Source organism: Metopolophium dirhodum, chromosome 9 (assembly GCF_019925205.1).
Source record: "Metopolophium dirhodum isolate CAU chromosome 9, ASM1992520v1, whole genome shotgun sequence".
Classification (NCBI taxonomy): Eukaryota; Metazoa; Arthropoda; class Insecta; order Hemiptera; family Aphididae; genus Metopolophium; species Metopolophium dirhodum.
The window spans coordinates 21259120-21275661 of record NC_083568.1 but is presented as its reverse complement, the minus strand read 5'-3'; the positions used below and the strand labels follow the sequence as shown (position 1 = coordinate 21275661).

The 16542-nt window shown below is 29.1% G+C and overlaps 1 protein-coding gene and 1 long non-coding RNA gene across 2 annotated transcripts in view; both read left to right on the top strand.

The window, feature by feature from the left end:
* LOC132952943 (uncharacterized) overlaps positions 1-16542 on the top strand; it is a 119158-nt gene that overhangs the window by 70458 nt on the left and 32158 nt on the right. The gene's annotated exons all lie outside the window — the stretch shown is intronic.
* Positions 14037-16542, top strand: LOC132952600 (uncharacterized). The gene is made up of 8 exons (XM_061024935.1): positions 14037-14260; positions 14318-14419; positions 14777-14875; positions 15054-15299; positions 15365-15482; positions 15568-15680; positions 15886-16242; positions 16327-16542. Exons 1-5 carry the CDS (start codon positions 14177-14179, stop codon positions 15434-15436), a joined length of 603 nt encoding a protein of 200 aa, XP_060880918.1. The 5' UTR covers positions 14037-14176; the 3' UTR covers positions 15437-15482; positions 15568-15680; positions 15886-16242; positions 16327-16542.

Below are 16542 nucleotides of genomic sequence, written 5' to 3'. Positions count from 1 at the left end.
TTTACAAAATATTTAGTTCATTAAAGAATTATTCAAAGGGTACCAGATTGTCAATGTTAAAAATTTGTGTAGAGTGAAAATCATAAAAAAAAAATTGAAGGGAGGTGTGGCGCCTGCAGGCAAATAGATTTTAGAAAACAAAAAAAAAATTACAGTAGATACACACATTACGAAGTTCAAACTAAAATGTCCCGAAACTTAAACAGAAAAAACTTTTCAAAATATTTAGTTCATTAAAGAATTATTCAAAGGGTACCAGATTGTCAATGTTTAAAAATTTGGGTAGAGTGAAAATCATAAAAAAAAAAATTGATGGGAGGTGTTGGCGCCCGCAGGCATATAGATTTTAGAAAACAAAAAAAAAATTGGAAAAAAATTTACAGTAGAAACACACATTACGAAGTTCAAACTAAAATGTCCCGAAACTTAAACAGAAAAAACTAGTTCATTAAAGAATTATTCAAAGGGTACCAGATTGTCAATGTTTAAAAATTTGGGTAGAGTGAAAATCATAAAAAAAAAATTGATGGGAGGTGTTGGCGCCCGCAGGCATATAGATTTTAGAAAACAAAAAAAAAAATTTGGAAAAAAATTTAGAAAAAACTATTCAAAATATTTAGTTCTTTAAAGAAGGATTATTCGTGGGGCACCAAGTTTTCAATTTTCAATTCAATACAAACTAGAGTTACAGTACTAAAAAAAAAAAAATTGAAGGGAGGTGTTGGCGCCCGCAGGCAAATAGATTTTAGAAAACAAAAAAAAAAATTGGAAAAAAATTTACAGTAGAAACACACATTACGAAGTTCAAACTAAAATGTCCCGAAACTTAAACAGAAAAAACTTTTCAAAATATTTAGTTCATTAAAGAATTATTCAAAGGGTACCAGATTGTCAATGTTAAAAATTTGGGTAGAGTGAAAATCATAAAAAAAAAATTGAAGGGAGGTGTGGCGCCCGCAGGCAAATAGATTTTAGAAAACAAAAAAAAAAATTACAGTAGATACACACATTACGAAGTTCAGGCAAATAGATTTTAGAAAACAAAAAAATAATTTACAGTAGAAACACACATTACGAAGTTCAAACTAAAATGTCCCGAAACTTAAACAGAAAAAACTTTTCAAAATATTTAGTTCATTAAAGAATTATTCAAAGGGTACCAGATTGTCAATGTTAAAAATTTGGCTAGAGTTAAAATCACAAAAAAAAAATTGAAGGGAGGTGTTGGCGCCCGCAGGAATATAGATTTTAGAAAACAAAAAAAAATTTGGAAAAAAATTTAGAAAAAACGCTTCAAAATATTTTGTTCATTAAAAAATGATTATTCATGGGGCACCAACAAGTTATCAATTTTAAAGTCAATACAAAATATTAAAATATTCAACTAGTTATATAACTAAAAAAAAAAAAATTGAAAGAAGCAATTGGAAACTGAAGGCAAATGCATTTTAGAAAACAAAAAAAAATTTTAAAAAAATGTTACAGTAGATACACACATTACGAAGTTCAAACTAAAATGTCCCGAAACTTAAACAGAAAAAACTTTTCAAAATATTTAGTTCATTAAAGAATTATTCAAAGGGTACCAGATTGTCAATGTTTAAAAATTTGGGTAGAGTGAAAATCATAAAAAAAAATTGATGGGAGGTGTTGGCGCCCGCAGGCATATAGATTTTAGAAAACAAAAAAAAAATTGGAAAAAAATTTACAGTAGAAACACACATTACGAAGTTCAAACTAAAATGTCCCGAAACTTAAACAGAAAAAACTAGTTCATTAAAGAATTATTCAAAGGGTACCAGATTGTCAATGTTTAAAAATTTGGGTAGAGTGAAAATCATAAAAAAAAAATTGATGGGAGGTGTTGGCGCCCGCAGGCATATAGATTTTAGAAAACAAAAAAAAAATTTGGAAAAAAATTTAGAAAAAACTATTCAAAATATTTAGTTCTTTAAAGAAGGATTATTCGTGGGGCACCAAGTTTTCAATTTTCAATTCAATACAAACTAGAGTTACAGTACTAAAAAAAAAAAAATTGAAGGGAGGTGTTGGCGCCCGCAGGCAAATAGATTTTAGAAAACAAAAAAAAAAATTGGAAAAAAATTTACAGTAGAAACACACATTACGAAGTTCAAACTAAAATGTCCCGAAACTTAAACAGAAAAAACTTTTCAAAATATTTAGTTCATTAAAGAATTATTCAAAGGGTACCAGATTGTCAATGTTAAAAATTTGGGTAGAGTGAAAATCATAAAAAAAAAATTGAAGGGAGGTGTGGCGCCTGCAGGCAAATAGATTTTAGAAAACAAAAAAAAAATTACAGTAGATACACACATTACGAAGTTCAAACTAAAATGTCCCGAAACTTAAACAGAAAAAACTTTACAAAATATTTAGTTCATTAAAGAATTATTCAAAGGGTACCAGATTGTCAATGTTAAAAATTTGTGTAGAGTGAAAATCATAAAAAAAAAATTGAAGGGAGGTGTGGCGCCTGCAGGCAAATAGATTTTAGAAAACAAAAAAAAAATTACAGTAGATACACACATTACGAAGTTCAAACTAAAATGTCCCGAAACTTAAACAGAAAAAACTTTTCAAAATATTTAGTTCATTAAAGAATTATTCAAAGGGTACCAGATTGTCAATGTTTAAAAATTTGGGTAGAGTGAAAATCATAAAAAAAAAATTGATGGGAGGTGTTGGCGCCCGCAGGCATATAGATTTTAGAAAACAAAAAAAAAATTGGAAAAAAATTTACAGTAGAAACACACATTACGAAGTTCAAACTAAAATGTCCCGAAACTTAAACAGAAAAAACTAGTTCATTAAAGAATTATTCAAAGGGTACCAGATTGTCAATGTTTAAAAATTTGGGTAGAGTGAAAATCATAAAAAAAAAAATTGATGGGAGGTGTTGGCGCCCGCAGGCATATAGATTTTAGAAAACAAAAAAAAAATTTGGAAAAAAATTTAGAAAAAACTATTCAAAATATTTAGTTCTTTAAAGAAGGATTATTCGTGGGGCACCAAGTTTTCAATTTTCAATTCAATACAAACTAGAGTTACAGTACTAAAAAAAAAAAATTGAAGGGAGGTGTTGGCGCCCGCAGGCAAATAGATTTTAGAAAACAAAAAAAAAATTGGAAAAAAATTTACAGTAGAAACACACATTACGAAGTTCAAACTAAAATGTCCCGAAACTTAAACAGAAAAAACTTTTCAAAATATTTAGTTCATTAAAGAATTATTCAAAGGGTACCAGATTGTCAATGTTAAAAATTTGGGTAGAGTGAAAATCATAAAAAAAAAATTGAAGGGAGGTGTGGCGCCTGCAGGCAAATAGATTTTAGAAAACAAAAAAAAAATTACAGTAGATACACACATTACGAAGTTCAAACTAAAATGTCCCGAAACTTAAACAGAAAAAACTTTTCAAAATATTTAGTTCATTAAAGAATTATTCAAAGGGTACCAGATTGTCAATGTTAAAAATTTGTGTAGAGTGAAAATCATAAAAAAAAAAATTGAAGGGAGGTGTGGCGCCTGCAGGCAAATAGATTTTAGAAAACAAAAAAAAAATTACAGTAGATACACACATTACGAAGTTCAAACTAAAATGTCCCGAAACTTAAACAGAAAAAACTTTTCAAAATATTTAGTTCATTAAAGAATTATTCAAAGGGTACCAGATTGTCAATGTTTAAAAATTTGGGTAGAGTGAAAATCATAAAAAAAAAAATTGATGGGAGGTGTTGGCGCCCGCAGGCATATAGATTTTAGAAAACAAAAAAAAAATTGGAAAAAAATTTACAGTAGAAACACACATTACGAAGTTCAAACTAAAATGTCCCGAAACTTAAACAGAAAAAAACTAGTTCATTAAAGAATTATTCAAAGGGTACCAGATTGTCAATGTTTAAAAATTTGGGTAGAGTGAAAATCATAAAAAAAAAATTGATGGGAGGTGTTGGCGCCCGCAGGCATATAGATTTTAGAAAACAAAAAAAAAATTTGGAAAAAAATTTAGAAAAAACTATTCAAAATATTTAGTTCTTTAAAGAAGGATTATTCGTGGGGCACCAAGTTTTCAATTTTCAATTCAATACAAACTAGAGTTACAGTACTAAAAAAAAAAAAATTGAAGGGAGGTGTTGGCGCCCGCAGGCAAATAGATTTTAGAAAACAAAAAAAAAATTGGAAAAAAATTTACAGTAGAAACACACATTACGAAGTTCAAACTAAAATGTCCCGAAACTTAAACAGAAAAAACTTTTCAAAATATTTAGTTCATTAAAGAATTATTCAAAGGGTACCAGATTGTCAATGTTAAAAATTTGTGTAGAGTGAAAATCATAAAAAAAAAATTGAAGAGAGGTGTGGCGCCTGCAGGCAAATAGATTTTAGAAAACAAAAAAAAAATTACAGTAGATACACACATTACGAAGTTCAAACTAAAATGTCCCGAAACTTAAACAGAAAAAACTTTTCAAAATATTTAGTTCATTAAAGAATTATTCAAAGGGTACCAGATTGTCAATGTTTAAAAATTTGGGTAGAGTGAAAATCATAAAAAAAAAATTGATGGGAGGTGTTGGCGCCCGCAGGCATATAGATTTTAGAAAACAAAAAAAAAATTGGAAAAAAATTTACAGTAGAAACACACATTACGAAGTTCAAACTAAAATGTCCCGAAACTTAAACAGAAAAAAACTAGTTCATTAAAGAATTATTCAAAGGGTACCAGATTGTCAATGTTTAAAAATTTGGGTAGAGTGAAAATCATAAAAAAAAAATTGATGGGAGGTGTTGGCGCCCGCAGGCATATAGATTTTAGAAAACAAAAAAAAAATTTGGAAAAAAATTTAGAAAAAACTATTCAAAATATTTAGTTCTTTAAAGAAGGATTATTCGTGGGGCACCAAGTTTTCAATTTTCAATTCAATACAAACTAGAGTTACAGTACTAAAAAAAAAAAATTGAAGGGAGGTGTTGGCGCCCGCAGGCAAATAGATTTTAGAAAACAAAAAAAAAATTGGAAAAAAAATTTACAGTAGAAACACACATTACGAAGTTCAAACTAAAATGTCCCGAAACTAAAACAGAAAAAACTTTTCAAAATATTTAGTTCATTAAAGAATTATTCAAAGGGTACCAGATTGTCAATGTTAAAAATTTGGGTAGAGTGAAAATCATAAAAAAAAAATTGAAGGGAGGTGTGGCGCCTGCAGGCAAATAGATTTTAGAAAACAAAAAAAAAATTACAGTAGATACACACATTACGAAGTTCAAACTAAAATGTCCCGAAACTTAAACAGAAAAAACTTTTCAAAATATTTAGTTCATTAAAGAATTATTCAAAGGGTACCAGATTGTCAATGTTAAAAATTTGGGTAGAGTGAAAATCATAAAAAAAAAATTGAAGGGAGGTGTGGCGCCTGCAGGCAAATAGATTTTAGAAAACAAAAAAAAAATTACAGTAGATACACACATTACGAAGTTCAAACTAAAATGTCCCGAAACTTAAACAGAAAAAACTTTTCAAAATATTTAGTTCATTAAAGAATTATTCAAAGGGTACCAGATTGTCAATGTTAAAAATTTGTGTAGAGTGAAAATCATAAAAAAAAAATTGAAGGGAGGTGTGGCGCCTGCAGGCAAATAGATTTTAGAAAACAAAAAAAAAATTACAGTAGATACACACATTACGAAGTTCAAACTAAAATGTCCCGAAACTTAAACAGAAAAAACTTTTCAAAATATTTAGTTCATTAAAGAATTATTCAAAGGGTACCAGATTGTCAATGTTTAAAAATTTGGGTAGAGTGAAAATCATAAAAAAAAAATTGATGGGAGGTGTTGGCGCCCGCAGGCATATAGATTTTAGAAAACAAAAAAAAAATTGGAAAAAAATTTACAGTAGAAACACACATTACGAAGTTCAAACTAAAATGTCCCGAAACTTAAACAGAAAAAACTAGTTCATTAAAGAATTATTCAAAGGGTACCAGATTGTCAATGTTTAAAAATTTGGGTAGAGTGAAAATCATAAAAAAAAAATTGATGGGAGGTGTTGGCGCCCGCAGGCATATAGATTTTAGAAAACAAAAAAAAAATTTGGAAAAAAATTTAGAAAAAACTATTCAAAATATTTAGTTCTTTAAAGAAGGATTATTCGTGGGGCACCAAGTTTTCAATTTTCAAGTCAATACAAACTAGAGTTACAGTACTAAAAAAAAAAAATTGAAGGGAGGTGTTGGCGCCCGCAGGCAAATAGATTTTAGAAAACAAAAAAAAAATTGGAAAAAAATTTACAGTAGAAACACACATTACGAAGTTCAAACTAAAATGTCCCGAAACTTAAACAGAAAAAACTTTTCAAAATATTTAGTTCATTAAAGAATTATTCAAAGGGTACCAGATTGACAATGTTAAAAATTTGGGTAGAGTGAAAATCATAAAAAAAAAATTGAAGGGAGGTGTGGCGCCCGCAGGCAAATAGATTTTAGAAAACAAAAAAAAAATTACAGTAGATACACACATTACGAAGTTCAAACTAAAATGTCCCGAAACTTAAACAGAAAAAACTTTTCAAAATATTTAGTTCATTAAAGAATTATTCAAAGGGTACCAGATTGTCAATGTTTAAAAATTTGGGTAGAGTGAAAATCATAAAAAAAAAATTGATGGGAGGTGTTGGCGCCCGCAGGCATATAGATTTTAGAAAACAAAAAAAAAATTGGAAAAAAATTTACAGTAGAAACACACATTACGAAGTTCAAACTAAAATGTCCCGAAACTTAAACAGAAAAAACTAGTTCATTAAAGAATTATTCAAAGGGTACCAGATTGTCAATGTTTAAAAATTTGGGTAGAGTGAAAATCATAAAAAAAAAATTGATGGGAGGTGTTGGCGCCCGCAGGCATATAGATTTTAGAAAACAAAAAAAAAATTTGGAAAAAAATTTAGAAAAAACTATTCAAAATATTTAGTTCTTTAAAGAAGGATTATTCGTGGGGCACCAAGTTTTCAATTTTCAATTCAATACAAACTAGAGTTACAGTACTAAAAAAAAAAAATTGAAGGGAGGTGTTGGCGCCCGCAGGCAAATAGATTTTAGAAAACAAAAAAAAAATTGGAAAAAAATTTACAGTAGAAACACACATTACGAAGTTCAAACTAAAATGTCCCGAAACTTAAACAGAAAAAACTTTTCAAAATATTTAGTTCATTAAAGAATTATTCAAAGGGTACCAGATTGTCAATGTTAAAAATTTGGGTAGAGTGAAAATCATAAAAAAAAAATTGAAGGGAGGTGTGGCGCCTGCAGGCAAATAGATTTTAGAAAACAAAAAAAAAATTACAGTAGATACACACATTACGAAGTTCAAACTAAAATGTCCCGAAACTTAAACAGAAAAAACTTTTCAAAATATTTAGTTCATTAAAGAATTATTCAAAGGGTACCAGATTGTCAATGTTAAAAATTTGGGTAGAGTGAAAATCATAAAAAAAAAATTGAAGGGAGGTGTGGCGCCTGCAGGCAAATAGATTTTAGAAAACAAAAAAAAAATTACAGTAGATACACACATTACGAAGTTCAAACTAAAATGTCCCGAAACTTAAACAGAAAAAACTTTTCAAAATATTTAGTTCATTAAAGAATTATTCAAAGGGTACCAGATTGTCAATGTTAAAAATTTGTGTAGAGTGAAAATCATAAAAAAAAAATTGAAGGGAGGTGTGGCGCCTGCAGGCAAATAGATTTTAGAAAACAAAAAAAAAATTACAGTAGATACACACATTACGAAGTTCAAACTAAAATGTCCCGAAACTTAAACAGAAAAAACTTTTCAAAATATTTAGTTCATTAAAGAATTATTCAAAGGGTACCAGATTGTCAATGTTTAAAAATTTGGGTAGAGTGAAAATCATAAAAAAAAAATTGATGGGAGGTGTTGGCGCCCGCAGGCATATAGATTTTAGAAAACAAAAAAAAAATTGGAAAAAAATTTACAGTAGAAACACACATTACGAAGTTCAAACTAAAATGTCCCGAAACTTAAACAGAAAAAACTAGTTCATTAAAGAATTATTCAAAGGGTACCAGATTGTCAATGTTTAAAAATTTGGGTAGAGTGAAAATCATAAAAAAAAAATTGATGGGAGGTGTTGGCGCCCGCAGGCATATAGATTTTAGAAAACAAAAAAAAAATTTGGAAAAAAATTTAGAAAAAACTATTCAAAATATTTAGTTCTTTAAAGAAGGATTATTCGTGGGGCACCAAGTTTTCAATTTTCAAGTCAATACAAACTAGAGTTACAGTACTAAAAAAAAAAAATTGAAGGGAGGTGTTGGCGCCCGCAGGCAAATAGATTTTAGAAAACAAAAAAAAAATTGGAAAAAAATTTACAGTAGAAACACACATTACGAAGTTCAAACTAAAATGTCCCGAAACTTAAACAGAAAAAACTTTTCAAAATATTTAGTTCATTAAAGAATTATTCAAAGGGTACCAGATTGACAATGTTAAAAATTTGGGTAGAGTGAAAATCATAAAAAAAAAATTGAAGGGAGGTGTGGCGCCCGCAGGCAAATAGATTTTAGAAAACAAAAAAAAAAATTACAGTAGATACACACATTACGAAGTTCAAACTAAAATGTCCTGAATTTTAAACCGAAAAAACTATTTAAAATATTTAGAGAATTAGAGAATTATTCAAAGGGTACCAGATTGTCAATTTTTAAAAAATTTGACTTAAGTTAAAATCATAAAAAAAAAATTGAAGGGAGGTGTTGGCGCCCGCAGGCATATAGATTTTAGAAAACAAAAAAAAAATTTGGAAAAAAATTTAGAAAAAACTATTCAAAATATTTAGTTCATTAAAGAAGGATTATTCGTGGGGCACCAAGTTTTCAATTTTCAAGTCAATACAAACTAGAGTTACAGTACTAAAAAAAAAAAATTGAAGGGAGGTGTTGGCGCCCGCAGGCAAATAGATTTTAGAAAACATAAAAAAAAATTGGAAAAAAATTTACAGTAGAAACACACATTACGAAGTTCAAACTAAAATGTCCCGAAACTTAAACAGAAAAAACTTTTCAAAATATTTAGTTCATTAAAGAATTATTCAAAGGGTACCAGATTGTCAATGTTAAAAATTTGGGTAGAGTGAAAATCATAAAAAAAAAATTGAAGGGTGGTGTGGCGCCCGCAGGCAAATAGATTTTAGAAAACAAAAAAAAAAATTGGAAAAAAATTTACTTTAGAAACACACATTCCGAAGTAATTGTTGAAAAACATTTTAAATGTTTAAAAAATTTGGCTACAATGAAAACCATAAAAAAAAATTGAAGAGAGGTGTTGGTGCCCGCAGGCAAATGAATTTTAGAAAACAAAAAATAAAAATGTGGAAAAAATTTTATTTTAGGAACACGCTTTAGGAGTACACGGGTACTCAGCGTACTCCCAGGTATAGCCGGTTAATCTTAAAAAATATTTATAGATAAAAATCTACTAGAGTTCAATGAATTGAAAAAAAAATTGTTTGAGAAATCTGTGTGAAATAACACTTAACAAAAGAATACGCTGGAAGCTAAATACTGCAATACATATTAACTACAATCCAAAAACTAAGTATTGTTTACATTATAATAATACGAACAGTTATTATGATCAGAGGTGTATCACCGTAATACATGTATAAGAAAATGTATAAAAACGAATGTAATTTATAAAGGATGCAAAAAAATTAAATGAGAAAAAGGTCCTGCACGGACTCTACTATTAGATTGTAATTTATGAAGGACATAAAATAATGTTTAATTTAAAATAATATTGTGTTTGGCTGGGTCTACAGTCAATATTAAATTACAAACTATAAAGTCTAAATGCAAATAAAAACATAGTTTTAGTCTTTGTAAATATGTGCGGAAAAAAATTAGATTTAGTACAATGTAAAGAAATGTGGAAAGGAAACCCTGAGAATTCTTTGAAAATTGGATATTAAAACACAAAACTATATATTAAATTAAAACTATTGATTTTATACATTTTCTATTTACAATAGGTAAAGTAAGCATTGAAAACCTTATAAAATCCTAATAAAATTATATTTTGTTATATTTTAAAATACTTTTATAATTTGTTGTGTTAAAAAAATCATTATTTAATGTTGGCTGTATTTAAGTTTTTAATAACTATACTGGTACAACTCTAGCTGACAGTCTTTAAGACCGTGTTAAAAACTATGATAATTAGTTAACGTCTAATTTACTGTCCTATCCTAACCTAACCTAACATAACCAAATTAATAATATTTAAATATTTTCTTTCATTGTTATGTTTATAATATCGAATACCATTATAGTTTGTAGGAAAAGATCATCGCAAAGCTCATGACCAATGATTGTAGTCGTCTATCATCGCACCATAGCTTCAACTAACCATAGGTTTACCTAACTAACCTTCTTATGACTTATTAGGACACTTTGAATAAAAAGATCCTGAGTTTCAGGTTGCCGAACTTAGGTGTTTGATTATCAAGTTGATCCTTTGTTTGTTGACACCTTAATCCATGCTATGGATGAAGCCCATAGATATGGATAGTCCACGCCTATTTTAAATACATTTCAGGCCGCGTTGCCGGAGGGAAGGCAATTGAGGCTCCTTTATATTGATAGTCGATACTCGACTTGGCCTCAATTGTTCCCCTCGAAGATCAGACCGCTGATAAGACTATTATGTCCTATCCATTATGTTATATCTTTATTATCTATGATGGAGCCATACCCAGCTCACTCGTGTAAACAATTTGAAGCACATAAAAGCGATCAACGAATCTCTATCCATCTTGTAATGATAAAAAACAGAGTGCCCAATTTTAAGTGGAGCACTCTAGTTTTCATCATTACCAGCTATCCATCGACCGCCGCCCAGAAATACGGATTCCCCGACGGAACGCAACCGCCGCCCGTAACTACAGATGGCGCTATCCGAACGCGCTCCACCCGCGGGAAAAACTGAGATTTCCTTATGAAAATAACAAATTACAAGGACAAAAAGTACATATTCATAATCAGTGCATTTCAAACTATAAGATGGATACTATCGAACACTTCAAACCTGTAGCTGCATCACAAAACACAGAGAAGTGTCACACGATATTCCAATCGGGACCGGCAAGCATTGTACTACATAAATACAGGCCGCCGACCGCCGTATCATCATTGCAAACCCTACCCACTGTCATGGGTAGGCCAACAATTTTAAATAACCACCCTCACCAACTTTCGTCCTACTAGTAGAGGCAAAACCCTGGTATAGTTAACGGCATAACCTTCAAAGCAAAGCAAAGCGTATCATCATCATTCTCCCCGCTGAGAAAAAGCGAATAGTGAGCCGGACGGTATTTTAATACCGCCACGAACGGACATTCTACAGTTTGTCCCGGCATATACCCTCCACCACCGCCGCAGTGAGTCGCGAGATATATATTGTCGTTACGCGTCCACCGTTACTGAGCGCCGCCGTCCGAGCCGAGTCAGCCAGTTCCATCCGACCAACGTACGACCACCAACGGAACAGATTGTAAAAGGTCCAACACCGTTTGCCGTTTTTTTTTTATCAGCATACAGACATCCGAGCCAAGTCACACTGCTGAAGCCGCCCAGCTGTTCACGCCGGTAATAATTATATTACCGTGCTACTGATCCCGTCATAATGAACACCCGACCAAAAACCGTGAGTTTTATGTTCACGCCTTCCCCCCCCCCCACCAATGTTTTATGTGATCCTTTATTAAACTATTTTATCTGTACACTCGTAAGAGTATAATTAAATAATTCAAAATAAATACTGTACAACAAATTATTAAAATTGTGTCTGTATGAAAAATAATAAGTTTTTGAGAATAAACGCAACAACAATTCAACCAAAAACACCCTGCGTTTAATTTTCATTACAATCTCATATCTCAACCTTCATATTCTCTATGCAAAAAGTAAATTTAAGACAAATTTGTAAATCAATGCACAGTCTCTCTATTGTACTAATATTTGTGATTTCATTAATTTTCAGTATTTTGTATAGTTAGTAATGATTAGTAAACCTAACCTACTGGGGCAATCTTGAGGCATTTCCTTTTAGGAAATTAATTAAATCTTCAAACATAACTCTTAATTCAAGAGTTTGTAATTAATACAATCATAATATAATATGAGTATAGTACATTTCGTAATATTTTTTTATAATATTTACTGTTAGTGAAATATTAAGTTTGTATTTCTAATATAATATATGTTATGGTATTTATGGACGACACTTGCACCATGGCCCCTCGATATACTAATGTGGCGACCCGGCACATCTCTTTTAGATAAATGATTAAATACTTAATCAAGTCTTCCAATTTACTAAATATTTATATTTTGTAGATGATTTGAAGAAAAATTTAAAATTGAAGAGAGACTGTGTGAATTAACAAAATTTGTGGTATGAAATGTTTATTTGAACACCTGTTATAATGTATTATATTGAACTTAAGTTAATTTTTTATAATGTACTATAGTAAACATTTGATCATTTATTACAATATACGTATATTATACATAGATTTCAAGTATGATTTTTTTAATTTTTTTTTTTGATAGTTACCTACCTACTACAATACAAGACACTTTATTTTTATATTTTGAAGCAATATATATTTTGGATTATTTAGATCTATATAAACTAAATTTCAGACCCATAGTTTAGTATTTAAAGTTTGTATGATCAAAGTCGTGGAACCAAATTTTATCAGACTCTACTAGAATGTTGTAGTTAAATTAAACTATAATAAGTATGCGGAATAACAGTACCTAACCTTCTATTATAATTTGTTATGAATATAATATTTTAAGTAATAACTCAAATTTAACACTTTTACGGTACTTAATACATTTTCCTAATATTTTAACAGAAATTATGGAGCTAAAAATATAGAAATACCTATATTATGTCACGGTCCATAGTTGATAGTTTTGTTTCATTTATAATAATAATGCTTTTTAATATACTTTTTCATAAATTAATATTTATTACAGTTGGCTTTTATGATTTGTTTGAACTATTAGTACGTATTTTTTTGGGGAGATCCCTATTATTACAACACCGTTACCAATATGCGTTTTTTTTTGGGTTAGTTAATATAATTGCATGTTTTCATGATTTCTTCGTATTTATGCTTATTTTCTTAAAATGTTTTTATATTTTCGGTTCATCCGTTACCTACCTACATACCTACCTACCAAGTGTGTAAATAAAGAATTTTTTGTGTAAACCAATTTGAATTATTATTTATTAATTTAAAAAAATTTAAATAAAAACGTTTTCATTCAGTATTTTTTTGAATATTTTTGAATATTTCAGTGCATATATTTGCCTGTTTTTAGTGCATACATGCAGGCAAATATTTAACACTTTTTCATTGCATTAAATTCACATCCCTGCTAATTACTTTTGTCCAATCATAATACCTACCACAATTAATGTTAAATGTCAAATTGTCAACAATCAACTGCTTCTTCAACTTGATAACACTTAAGAGGATCAGTGGCGTATTTACGGGAGGGGGGATATGGGGGATAGATCCCCCTTGGCCTTTTTTTTTTTTAGTCTGTTCCCATAAACCTTAATATACCTACTAGTATGCAAACCGCAACTGTAATTACCTGTAATCAGTTATCACAAATCACAACTAACGATGTATGAAATCTGATATTATTATAATTAATGAGGAGTGAATATAGGCAAAATTATACACAATCTCTTATCTCAGTGGAACAAATGATAACGTTTGTCCCTGATTTGTATCCACAGTGTCATGTATTCTAATATTAGATCATAAACAAATGTACGATATTTTGATAATATGATCTAATATACCTAACCTATAGTAGGTAATATTCTATTACACAGTAATTGTTTATGATAATCATTAATCTATGCATACTATTCGCCATTCGGTGTTCTGTTTATACTTCATTGCTCAAATGATAATAAATTGAGTATTAAAACAACTATTTAAGAAATATTATATTAATTCGTGATTGAAAGTGATATTTTATGGTCAAATTTACTTTTATTTATATACGGTATTTTATTTTTCAATATAATTTACCTACTTTTTTCAATGACATCAAAAAAGAATACCTTGTTATCATTTTTCACAAGCAATAAAAAAATTCGAAGAGAAAATGAAAATAACGAGACTGAAGTAAGTGCTAATTTTTGTGAAATTTGAAATGTAAATTCAAGTTTTTGTGATATTTAGGTGAACTCACCAGTAAGAAAAATTACAGAAGTAAACAAGTCTGCATGTACCACAAATTCTTTAGAAAGTTTTAGTGAGGCATCGAATTCACGATTACAGCAAGTAATTAATTATTTCATTGAATATATAAAAAGTTAATTGTTCAAATTTCAAATTTGTTTACTTTGTTATTCTTAAAAAAAAACTAAATTAGTTATGCTTATATAGGTTTATATGCTTTTATGATCAGTGGTCACAGCTTATAAATTTATAACTCACTTAAATAGATCTCTTAAATTATTTAGGCATTATATTATTTATATTATATATTATTATATATTTATTAGCTTCAAATAGCATGTTTTACTTGACATATGGAAACAAATACAATTTAATAATTTGGCTTAAAAATTGTTTAATATATTCTAAGTTATTATTGTGGCATTAATATAATAATATGTTTCAATTATTTATTAATAGGATGATTTTATTTGTGAAAATAATCAAACGCTCGGCAATGCTAATGACATAGGTTATTTTGTAGAATGTTTATCTTTAACAGATGCTGATAAAAAGCTTGTAAGTTACATACTAGTTGATAAATTATTTCAATACTTAACACATTAATATTTATTGAATTAGTATTTTTTTTTAAATTATGCATATTTATTTTTATTTAATGTCTATATTTTAAATTTAATTTTATAATATTTATTAAAACTAATTAGTTTGTTATTTAAAATGATATTTATTCAAGGTGCTAACTAATCTATGTGTACCAGATGTTGAATATAAATTCCCATTGCTTGCAAAAAATGAAAAACGTGGCTTAAGATTTCAGCATAAATGGCTAAAAGAATTTAATTGGCTGGCGTATTCAAATGTCAAAAATGGGACATTCTGTAAATACTGTGTACTGTTTGCAAAAAATGGTGGTGTTGGAAGCCAGCCTTTGGGTAGCCTTGTTACTGTTGCTTTCAGCAACTGGAAGAAGGCAAAAGAGGTTTGATAATTTAAATGATTTATTCCAGAGACATTTGCTAAAATATTTAATACATTTTTTTTTAGACTTTTCGGGCTCGTGGAAGTTTGAAATATCATACATTGTCTGTTCTAGACTCTGAACACTTTTTAAAATAATAGAAAAAAAGGAACTGTCTATAATAGAACGCATAGATAATAATAGGTAGGTAATATTAAATGCATAATATGATAACCCTTACTTTAAAGTTTAAATTTTTGAAGTACATTGATTCTGTGAATTTGTTTAGAATGGTACAAATTGAAGAAAATAGAAGGAAAATAGGACCAATTATTGAGTGTATAATTCTATGTGGTAAAGAAGAGTTGGCTTTGAGAGGATTTGGTGATATCTTAGTAGATGGTAAGCATAAATATAGAAACTAAAAACTAAATTGTATAAACTTTTACCATTTAATAATAATAATACTTAAGTATAATTAAACTGAATTATCAATGTCATATAACTATTGGACAATAATGCTCCAGTCATGCTAATTATGGATTTACAATTATTATTGTAAAAAACATGTTATTATTGTTTGCAACTTTTAACTTTTATTTTTTAGATGATTCAGGGCAAGGCCATTTCCGTGGTATTCTCAAGTACAGAGCAAAAGGAGATGAATTTTTGCGTAATGTTCTTGAGGGTTCAGGGAAACGTAATAAATATACGAGTCCAATTATACAAAATGAAATAATTCAGTCATGTAACACAATTTTACTAAGGAAACTAGTTAATGTGATTAATAAATCTAAATGTTTCTCTGTTCTGGCTGATGAAACAACCGACATATCGACTAAAGAGCAACTCAGTATATGTGTTTGATATATTGATAAAAACAATAAGTTGCATGAGAACTTTTTACGATTTTTTGAAATTGATAGCTTGACTGGTTATGACTTGGCTATCTCAATATTAAATGGTAATTGTAAATAACACATTTATGATTTATTTATTTATTCACTTTATTTATTTATATTATTTAATTACATTTTTTTGTTGGTAGGCTTAAACAGATGTGGAATTGATTGCAATTATTTATATGGCCAAGGCTATGATGGGGCCAGTAATATGGCTGGTCGATTTAAAGGAGTACAGACTATTGTGAAATCTAAATACCCCAACGCTATATAATATGTACATTGTGCAGCACATTCGCTGAATTTAGCTGTTTCAACAGCTAGTGGCATAAAACCTATCAGAAATTGTTTGGGGGTGATCG

Bases quoted from the DNA above. Each gene is read 5' to 3' on its own strand.
- LOC132952600 (XM_061024935.1), top strand. From the start codon at position 14,177: ATGACATCAAAAAAGAATACCTTGTTATCATTTTTCACAAGCAATAAA. The intron at 14,420-14,776 runs GTAATTAATTAT...ATTTATTAATAG, and splicing joins CGAATTCACGATTACAGCAA to GATGATTTTATTTGTGAAAA. The intron at 15,300-15,364 runs GTTTGATAATTT...ATTTTTTTTTAG, and splicing joins ACTGGAAGAAGGCAAAAGAG to ACTTTTCGGGCTCGTGGAAG.